Genomic DNA, 11,058 nt, shown 5'->3' on the forward strand with positions numbered 1-11,058 from the left:
GGGGGGGTGTCGGACTTGAAGATCTACAAGGTCCCTTCCGACCATACTTCTATGATTCTATATATTTTCGCAAATAGAACTGCATTAAAAATACCTGCCTCTATCATCAGTTGCTCCTCCTAGTGGGAATAACCCCCAAGACACCAAAAACCGGCTAACTCAAAGGGGAAAGAACCTTATATGGGTAAGACCATCTATTAAATCCAGGCTTTCTAAGCCTGCCACTATTCATTTCCTACTTTCAGTCAGAAGCAGGAAATTGCAAAATTTAAGAAACTGTCACTGCTTAAAGCAATATTTTCATACTAAATAGTAGTAGCAATTCCGATTTTTCAGATGACAAGTTTCATTAGATCAGGGCTGTCCAACTTTAAGTGGCATGAGGCCACATGCAGTGTGGGCTGCAGCAGCACAGGCCACAACCCTCCAGCTGCACCACATTGCACAGGCACCCTGGCCTCATTCCCAGATTCCTGGCCACGGGCTCCCTCTGACACCTCACTGAGTGACCCAGGCTGTGGGTTCCCCTGGTACCATATGGTACACCACACTGTGCCAACCCCCTGGGGTTTGGTGAGGAAGCAGAAGCTGGATGGAGGAAAGGAGAGCCTGGAGACACCAGCTGCTGGTACAGCTGGAGACAGGGGAGCAGTGACCAGATGGGAACCCAGATGCTCAACTCCCCCCGCCCCTCCCGCCTTGTAGGTCACATGCAGTCTGTAGGCTGTAAGATGGATGTCCCTGCACTAGACAATCAGTGCTGAAGACACTTTAAAATGAATTGTAAGCAATGAAACTGGGCAATAGTAAAATAAATAAATAAACAAACATCACTGCTTATTATCCTCACTTGCACAGTTTAAATATAGATGCATGTGTTTAAGAACAAAAAACACTACAATTAGGATGCAGTCAACTGCAAATGTACTACAACCTATTCTTTACTGTGTCCACAGACAACAAAAAAAAATACATCTACTGCTTCAACTCAGTGTCTATAATTTACTTCTACAAGGTGTACATTAGTCACAGATGTTTGGAGGCAATGCTTATCCACTAGAAATAGAAAAGAAAAAAAAAAGGCCACAACGCTAAGTGGACTTGCTTGACATTTTATTACTTCAGCCTACCCCCCACACCGAGCTTTACAAACATTCTTTTTAAGGTTCAGAAATACCTTTCCACCATCCACAACATTTAACAATGAATTCCCTTCATTTCATGACTCCTTAATAGGTTTTTTGCTTCTTTCCTATGACCACAAAGATGCTAATGAATCTCCCCCCCTTTTATGCAACTTCTTTCTAATCCTACTTACTTACAACTTCTAATTGTCACTTTGTAGTATCTAGCAAATTTATTTTGCATCTGCTGGGCCACAGTCCCCTTCAAAACATATTGCTTGGAGCTCTGTAGGTCAAAATGCCCCTAAAGTAGTTCAGGGTATGGCTTTGACCTGTGAAGTCTTAGGAAGGATAAGATTTGGAGAGTCAGGATAATGATGTAGCAGATGCAGAGCTAGACCCAGATGAAGGGTCACCAAAAGCTCACCTGGAAAGTCTGGTACAAGAATGATTTATTTAAAAAAAAAAAAAAGAGAGAGAGATTTGTTGAAGGCTGTGGAAAACGAGAACATCAAGGGCCTGTTTGGAGTTTGGAGAGGGATCAAGACAGAGGTAGAGGTATGGGGAAAGAGGAATGGGGAGTATCATTCTCAAGATTCAAAACAGTTTTAATAGATGAACTTTGGGGCTTCACCCAAAATTGATGCACCACCTCATTTACTATCTCACAAAAGAAACAAACATCACTGAACTGTAAAACTAATCCAGTCTCAAAAGGGATTTGAGTTGGGTAATGTTTTTCCCCTTTTTTATGCAAAGTCAAGTTTGGTGAAAAAGGGATAGTACTCTCTCAGACTCCACTTTTGCTTTTTTTGAAACACCTCCCCAGTAGATCATGCAGATATTTCCAAAATGAAATCTGCAGGGCCATCAGTAAAATGCCCATTGTAACAAACAATATTATTTTTTGAGTATTTAACAAATACTCCTCTTAACAGTGAGAGTAATAAAATCATCTGACAAAGAAATGGATTACAGGAAGTATTTTACCCCACGCGAGACGCTGACTGCTCAGGTCATTATTGTGCAGTCATTTAGTAGTTGCTTATACAAGTACTAAATGACTGTCCAGTAACCCGAGTTACTGCATAGTAGCACTAACGAATGTCTTTATCACGATGCTACTGCACAGTGACATTGTGTCATAGTTGTTGCCATGCAATGCTACTGTGCAGTAGTATTAGGCTACTGTGCAGTCAGCGTCTTGTGTAGATTTGTCTTTTATGTCTGACAAAAAGACACCATCCCTTACTCTTCCTCTTCCCTCTCACCCCACACACCATTTGTTTGACTTCTCCAGCTGTAGGAAAATAGATTTAGAAATAACATGAAGAACAGAATGAACTGTATGAAGATATCCCAGAAAAATACAGAATAAGAAACGCACAAGGATGACAGAAGATAGAATAGCATGTCATTACCAACGCACATGGCAGGCTATGTTGCAGTTTTAACAAAGCTATACTAGAAAGTTCTTCACCGGAGGATGGACAAGCTTTCAAGGATTGTTGGCTTTGATCTGATGAAGCTTCTGGCTAAATGAAGTCAATGCTAACATTTCTAAAGCCATTCTACCAAGGATTTGATTCCTTCAAGGTTTAGCAGAATTTCAGTGCTTCCACCTTATATAAACTGACAAATCCTAAACATCCTAATATTTTAAAGGCTTTCATAGAGTTTAACAGCTTGACTTTATATATTAAAGCTTAATTCTGAATCATACTAGTGTAAACAAAAGCAAGCCCACTGAAATTGAGAGACTTTTGAGATAAAACTGAGAGCATTATCAATCACTCACTGTTTGTAAGTTTCCTTCAGTTAATTACAGAATACGCGGTCCAACCCCTTAAATGTGGCAGGAAGAGCACAGTGCCTTCCACATAAAAGAGAAAGCATCCCTTGTTCTCAGTATTTTCCAGACATGACATTTCAAATATAAATAAAAGGTAATTGAACCCAGGACATTGAACTCAGAGTTTATCATTAACTGTTCTAGAGGAGATGACTGGTTTAATAGATTTTCTCTTGAAAACGATAACTTAAGCATCTATACTATAAGTACCAAAAAACGATTCTGGGCAAATAAAAGGATTGTTATTGAAGGCTATGTTATTGCATACGGAGTATAAGGGTTATACCATCAGTCAAACTTAAGCCCCATCCCCACATATCAAAATATACTTTAAAATGAGATGTCTTATTATTGCACAAAGCAAGAGCAGTGTTGGTAGTGATTAAAATAAATAGCTACAGAATTAGTTGCATAGAAAACTTTTTACACTGGGAGGGGGAACCGCCCCCAAGAACGCCAAAATAGAAAACTGTCATTAACTGATTGAAGTGATAGTTCAAAAGTCTTTGCTGGTGAGAAGAGAAATCTAGACACCTGGATAAAGATTTACCACTTCACGGGGAGACCCATGGTTCATATGGGCTGAACCACTGTCTGAAAAACAGGAAACAGGAAATGGTCATTTAAAAAAAAATGGATGTTGGATGCTGTTATTTATTATGTATTATGGATGTTATTATTTATTATATACATTACAAAAAAACAGAAACAACTTCCACTAAAAAGTGACATTATAGATGGGTTACAAATCTCTCCCTGAATCTTACATATTATACCTGGTTTTGATTTGAATATACATTTATGACCTATACGCTTCTAGCAGTATGCAGCTCATTCTGCTTCCCTCAGAGGGATGGCTTTTTGTGAAATGACAAGGGAAAAGAATAAACAATTGATTTAACAATTCAACAGTGGATTTAACTTAAATGTTTAATGAATTAAAAAAAAAAACTTTAGGAAGAATAATGAGTTGTTACATTCAGCAACGGTAAAAGAGTAAAACCCCCTTTACTTGAACCTTTAAATAGCCTGCTTCACATTTCAGATGCTATCTTATATTAATAAGTTATTCAGTAAAAGCCACACTCTAGCAGGAAGTTATAAATGCCAACAGCCAGAGAAACTAAAATATACACAGCAGCAAAAAGCTAACCAGATTATGGTAGTTGATGAACGTCCACAAAAGACATATTAAAACATATACTGCAAATGTTTTTAGCCTGCTTTCTACCCAGCTAGCTAGTGAAACTATTATGACATTTATGTAATGTTTCTATCATAGGTCCAAATCTAGAATTTATTTTAAAGCAATGTAGCAAAAATAATGTCATATGTAAACATAACATACAAATTTCAGCTTTTAAGTCATAGGTCTCCTAATGTACCTCATTTAATTGCTTCATATTGTTATCAGGGATGTACTACAAATATTTTTCTGCTGGGTACAGTCGGCAGAAAATTCTAGTAAATACAGTATAAAACTGTCAGTCTAACCTTTTAGGCCGTATTGTCTAAGTTCATATAAGAAGTTACTAGGTATGTTCTGCTGCCCCCATGTTCCTTGTACATACTTTAGCTAGCATTATGAAAGATAATGATTCATTTAATCCATTGCAAGACAAGCATTATGAAAAAAAATATTTTGACAGCTGATTTTTTTTCTTTGCATAACTTTGACACCATGAAGGATATGTAAGGATGAAAACAATCAAATTTAACATTACATGACAATGATTTAACTGTTTTCTAATTATTACAAAGAAGCTCACATTTGCATTTTAGAAACATTTACACAAGAAATTAAATACCAGTAGACTTTTCTTGTTTAGGTTGTAAAGGTAATGGAAAAAAAAAAAATCAAGAAGGCTTTAGGAAAAAGATGTATGATTTTTTAGAAACCACATGGATTGTTCACAGTTACTGACAGTAGTTTCTGAATCCACAACCAAACAACTATTTTTCCTTGTTTCTATATTTAATTTTCCACCCAAAATTACTTGACTCAGACTTCTTGTAATTTTTGTCCTTTGATCTACACTATAAACAAAGCCTACAGAAGCTTGCTTGAAAAAGTGTGCATTTCATTTATATCTTTTCTAATTTGTATGCAATTATATATAGCATTTGTACTAACAATTATTTCACACTTCCCCAGAATTAGACATTTCTCCCCTGAACTTTCCAGCTCCTGCATCTACAGCATACAAGTCCCCCTACACAACATCGCTTCCTAATACACTCATAACATAACTTTCACATGTGTAGAGACAGTAAGGAGTTTGGCACACTCACATACCTAAGCTATCAAAAATACCTCATTTCAACTGCATCTGCCAAGAAGACTGCATCCACATCCACCTCCAGAGAGAAAGACACGGCCATAATGATGCACTTTGTGATTTCTTAGCAGTATCACCAAAACACAAGGGAATAGTGATTCCAGTTCACATTTACATTAACCAAATCCTGGAGCCGGTTGAGGGTTGAATGGGCCCTAGATGTTACGCAGCACATCCTGAACACTGCTCTAAATTATCCTGGATTTCCTATGGACCAGTCTGCTTGGGAAGGACTGACAGGCTATATCAGAACTTGACTGTGCCTTGCCACTGCTCTGCCAACCACCACCTACCTCTTCTCTGCCCCTTGCACCTCATGATGGGATATGCATGTTGTAAAGCCAACTGCATAAGAGGTTCTCCATTCTTTTCCACCACTACAAGAGCAGGCTTATACTCTCATAGCAGCACATGAGAGATGTGCACACTTGATTCAAGTAGTACCCAAGGAGAAATGCTGTAGTTGCTCTGAACTGAGCTAGAATAGTCCTTCACCTCAAACCACAGACAATAGCAGAAGTGCTCATGGCAGGGCCCTGTTAGATTCCAAATGAATCTGTGAATTTTGCTAAATACCTTGTCACAAGGACACAGAAAATGAAAGGACCTCAAGCCTCATACCACCACTTACAAAGACTAGCTAGCTAGGTCCCTAAGCAGGCCCTGAAAAATGAGGTTTAAATGATGCTCGGCTATACCTTGGAAAGGGCCTCTATTTTGGAAGGCTCTAATCTTTTCTGAGGCTACTCCTCAAATTATAAACAACCAGATTATGCCATCATCAGTCACTTTGAGTAGTATCCAGTTCATCAAATAGCTCCACAGAAGTGAATTGAAGTACTTGAGAATGAAGGCAATATTCAGCATGATGAAAGATGCTGAATGTGGACAGAAGAAAGGAAGTAAGTAATTGACCATTGTTTATCCCAGAAGGATTGGTCCCTTTCAAAAAGTATATATTTATAAATGTGCTACTCTAACAAATAGGGCGGCAGTTAAGATGAGCTGCTATAAAGAGATGGCAGGAAACCGTTACTGCCAATGATGGGGAATAAAAACTGGATTCATTAATTTGCCCAGGTACAGAGATACTGGTCTGGAATAACAGATAGATAGGTTTGATGAGCCAGTGCCAAAACTGCTTTTATAAAGCCTACTATAAATTTCCTAACGAGACAGTCTCCATTAACTTTGTCCTTCAACAGTTGATACATAGAGAAGAACAAATTCAGCAGACTTAAATGGTGATGGAAAACACTTATGGGATATCAGTTGTTCTCTAAATCAAGGTAAATGGACCAAACGATGTTTTCTTTTCTATCACCACAACTGAGATCAAAATCTGGCTCATGGAGACAAAAAAAAACCACAGGCCCCTTTTCACTTTCTAATACATTAGAACTGGATAGATTTTTGGGAGGGATGAAGTTATCCAAAAAGTACAGATATGTAAAAAATTGCCTCTCTCTTCTAAATAGGAAGATCTGCAACACATGTGCTGTCACTTAGGTAAGTGAATGACCTACTTTAAGTTAATAAACTGAAAACACTACAGGAAAAGGTAGAGACAAAACTAATAGCCATTGTCATGTTGTAGCTTTCAGGGCCTCACATTTCTGTTGTTTGTTCACCAGGTTATTAGGAGAAGAAAAAGGAGGACATTTTTCATGGAATCACTGTATTAAAAGACCTCTCCAACCATCAGATTAAAAATTTAACAGCTTTGAATTTTTTATGCACGTTTTCCTTTTTAAAAAGGGACTCAACAGTTGTGTTCCAGAGTAGAGTAGTAATGTCCCTTGTGGTGCACACTATCTCTTTGTGGATAAAACACAAAAAGCAGATATGGTGAAAAGAGGGAAGTGAAAACAGAGAGGTAAAAAAATCATTAGAAGAAACAACTTTTGTCAGTTGCCAACAGGAAACACATCCTCAAAAAAAAATTAAAACAACAACAGCAACAGACAAGGACAGCGAGAGAGAACTAACTTGCTAATGCAATTGAAAGAAAGTATTACCAACACAAAAATCTTTGCTACAATTAACAGTTCTTTGTTTATGGTCTAAGCAGACAAGCTAAAGACTATATGGTGAGAGACGTAACCACATCAGTAGTCAAGAGGGGACACGTGGCTGTGACAAGTAGCTTACGGAGCTGCTGTACTTCTTCTAGGTCCCCTCTCTTGCCTCATGCTAACAATGTATTCCTTGTTGTCCAGTGGAACCACTGGCAGCACCCTTCAACAGTCCTAAATTTGCTCTGACATAATTTATAGGTACAATTTTAATAAAGAAAAGGTAAGAGGAAATCAGAGATGCGGAAATTGGCAGCACCCTTCAGAACAGCCAACATTGCTGGCATAGGGCAGGGAGGACAGCATGCTCCCTTCTCCTAGGAGATGTTGCAGCAGGACTAGTAGTCCCTTTGCACTGTACCTCCCTGAAGCATGATCCTTCATAGCGATGTGGCACCTTATCAACCTTATCACAAGACGGTGAAGAAATAGCATTACAAAATCCAAAGCAGTTACAGCCAGATCCTCAGCTAGTGTATACAGTCATAGAATTGTAGGAAAGTGAGGCTAGAAGGGATCTCAGGAAATCACCTAGTTCAGCCCCTGCTCAAGGGGAACTGAAAGAACTCCATTTAAGTCAAAGGAATTTATATCAACTTAGGATCTTTTCAAAGTGTGATTAAAGATATGGAGACCTGTATTGCAGCATTCTACTGATCTGCTCTTTTTTAAAAAAACTCAGCCTCCAGAAGGGACATAAAACCCCCCCCAAAGAACAACCTTTTTTCACTTTGGCCACTTCAGATATCTACAGTATAGACTGGGATGGGATCTTCATCTGCTTTCTTTTTCTACTTGAAATTCAACCTTAGAAGCCTGTTTGTCTGTAAGAGCCAAACTTATACTCATAGATACAGACACATGCAACTTCTAGAAAGTCAGTGCAACAGTACTGTTGGTCTAATTAAAGAAATTTTTTTGCAAAAATCTTGTTGGTCTAATAAATGATATCATCTCTACTGAGTCCTGAGTGCAACAGTAAAATTTTGAAATCCAGAAATAAAAAAGAGAATTTTCTGCCAGAATTTCTCTCTCATCTGAAATCTGCCTCTGCAATGAAACATCAGGAGCATAGGACTGGAAGGGGCTTCCTGCACTATCAAGTCCAGTACCCTGAGTTTGCAGGAAATCATTATGCAAAGAATCCCCAAATTGCCACTTCAGACCCTCGCATCCAACTTCAAGGCACAATATCTTTGTGCCTTGAAACACCAGTAACACCTTATAACATGCTAAAGGTAAAAACAGGGGAGATGATGGCTCTGCACTTGCAGGGCAGTAACAAATAGTAGATCCTAGGAAAAGAAGCATGTATCTCACTACAGAGGAAGGCAAAAACTTCTCTGGTCCTTGCCAATCTGACCTGGGGAAAAAATTCTTTCCTGACCCTGGTGATTGGTATGATAAGTGATGTGTGAAAAATTTGAGGGTAACACATATACTCAAATAGTATTTTAAATGTTTCAATGAAGAGCATAATGCAGTAACACATCAAAATAAAATTCCTAGTTTAAGCTATAAACTGGGGCCTTTATTCAGATAAAGCTGCCAGAGGTCAACAAAAGTTTCACAGGGGGGATGAATTGGGTTTCATGTGAGCTATGCAGTCAGTCTCACCTGACTGCGTCTGGGGACCCTTCAGCGCTCCCATGCTTTTTTCATAGCTATGTGGAAATACCCGGGTGAAATACTGTGATACCAGTTTGAAAATCTAACCCCACGTAAACAAAAGAGGTGCACCTTTGACATGAAAGAAAACACAACTCCAACAATAAATCAACTGAATGATTAAGGGGTCCCAGACTACATCCCTTAAACAGACAACCTGCATGAACTGACATGAATGTTTTACCAGAACCAGGGTTGATGTTGATTGCCTGCCGATCCTGAAGGCCAAGGGGTTCAGTGGCACACAGCTGCAGGATCAGGCTGCTGTTGCGAGAACAGTGTAACCCTCACAAACTGCAGACATTCAGGTCTCCAAGCAGGTCAAGCACGTTGATGCACTGCATACCCCTACTTAGATGTGCCTGGGAGCTTAGAAACAGGCTTGGAACAAACTTGCAAACCAGAAAGGCGAGCTGTGAAGCGAGCTGGCTGGCGAGTCAGGATACAAATCTAAAAAGTCTCTGAACCAGAACACCCTGCTGCTGCTGCATCTTTTGCACTGGAAAGGCTCATGCACAACGCTGACTTCAAAGAGTCTTAAAAGCCGGGTACAAATCCCCAGCTGGATCAACTGCTAGCACTGCCTTCCCTTCCCGGAAAGGAGTGATGTCTCTGTAGGTCCTTTCCACTCCAGCCCCCCAGGCTTCTCGACTCAGGTCTTCTCCACTTGGGCGGGAGGGAGATGTGCATGGAGAAGCCCCCAACCCCCTTCACTTGGGGGGAGATGAAGCCCCCCAGCCCTTCCCACTCAGGTCCTCTCCATTCAGGAGGGAAATCTTGTTTTGTGTTTTAATGGAAAATTTTTCGTGTTTCAAGCCAAGTCAGTCAAATCCATTTCAAACCCGTGAGTCGGTCAAGACCCGTGAGTGGAGGGAGACGTGCATGCAGAAGCCCCTCAGGCCACGGCTTACCTGAGCCCGTCATGTTGACCCTGAGCAGGTGGCTTCTCCGGGAGGAAAAGAAGGCGGAGATGTCGCTTTGGGAGCGGGCCCGGGGGCCAGCATCGCCCGGTGCCAGGCAGGGGGGCGGCGGAGCGGCCCCCGGGGAGCTGCCCTTCCTGCCCTCCATGCCCCCGAGCAGGGCCCTCGGGCTGCGAGGCGAGGCGCGAGCCCCGAGGCTGAGCCAGGCAGGGCGGGTCGAGAAAAGTTTGTACAGGAAGGAACCGCCCACTGCCTGCGAGCTCCTCTCATGCTGCCCCCGGGGATGCTCTGCCCATCCCTGGGCTTCACGCAGCGGGATGTGCCCGGGGGTGGAGATGGACACACAAAAACACAACCCCGCCTACACATACACACGGGGGCACGCCAGGTGAGGACCTTTCCCACAGCCCAGCTTACCCACCCCGTGGTGGTTTTAGGACTTCCCTTTCCTTGCTCCAGCAGCTGGGTTTCCCCCCAGGGGGTTGGAGATCAGGAAAAGCAGAAGGGCAGCATTTGGTAACCACTTTCCACAAGCGCAAGTGACTCCTTGTGCTGCCGGGGAGTGGGGAGTGACAGCCCGTCTGTGCCGGGAGAGCACATCATTGAGGTGCAAACCTGCTCCAGGCTTTTCCTTTTGCCAGGACTGCAGAAGCAAGAGGGCTTGACTCTGCTTTTACTTTCTGCTCCCCGGGAACAACAAAGGCATGGTCAGTGAGAGCAGAGCGAAGGCAGGGGCAGGATCACATTTCTTGTGCATGCAGGATACCTTCTCTCCCTGCCCACACAACAGAGCAGCTCTTGGGGACTTTCAGGTACTGAGATGAGTCAAATCTTCTAACACAAGCAGATTTCATATTAAAAGGTTATTTTCCCAGGTGTCACAATACGTCCTGTAACGTAAGGAAAGTGTCAATGTCATACACGTCCTCGCTAATTAGTAAAGAGTCAGGGGAGAAGCACTCTGAAGTGCTTTGGGTTAGGGTTCAAGGCAGAAGAGGGGAAAGGGACCTATTGGTGGGAGTCTACTATAGACCCCCTACCCAAACAGAGGAGCTTGACCAGGAATTCTTGGGTCAGCTC

At 41.4% G+C, this 11,058-nt stretch overlaps 1 protein-coding gene across 2 annotated transcripts in view; it reads right to left on the reverse strand.

Moving 5' to 3' along the window:
- PHACTR2 (phosphatase and actin regulator 2) overlaps window positions 1-10,055 on the reverse strand; it is a 302,090-nt gene extending 292,035 nt beyond the window's left edge. The window contains exon 1 of one of the 2 annotated variants that reach the window (XM_019527111.1): window positions 9,970-10,055. In XM_019527111.1, the coding sequence (XP_019382656.1) occupies window positions 9,970-9,982 (13 nt within the window). In that variant the 5' untranslated portion in view covers window positions 9,983-10,055. The remainder of the gene's footprint in view (window positions 1-9,969) is intronic. The other variant, XM_019527114.1, reaches the window with a different exon arrangement.
- Between the last annotated feature and the right edge of the window lie 1,003 nt (window positions 10,056-11,058).

The sequence above is a fragment of the Gavialis gangeticus genome, unplaced genomic scaffold (assembly GCF_001723915.1).
Source record: "Gavialis gangeticus isolate Ggan-Ray unplaced genomic scaffold, GavGan_comp1, whole genome shotgun sequence".
NCBI classification, from domain to species: Eukaryota; Metazoa; Chordata; order Crocodylia; family Gavialidae; genus Gavialis; species Gavialis gangeticus.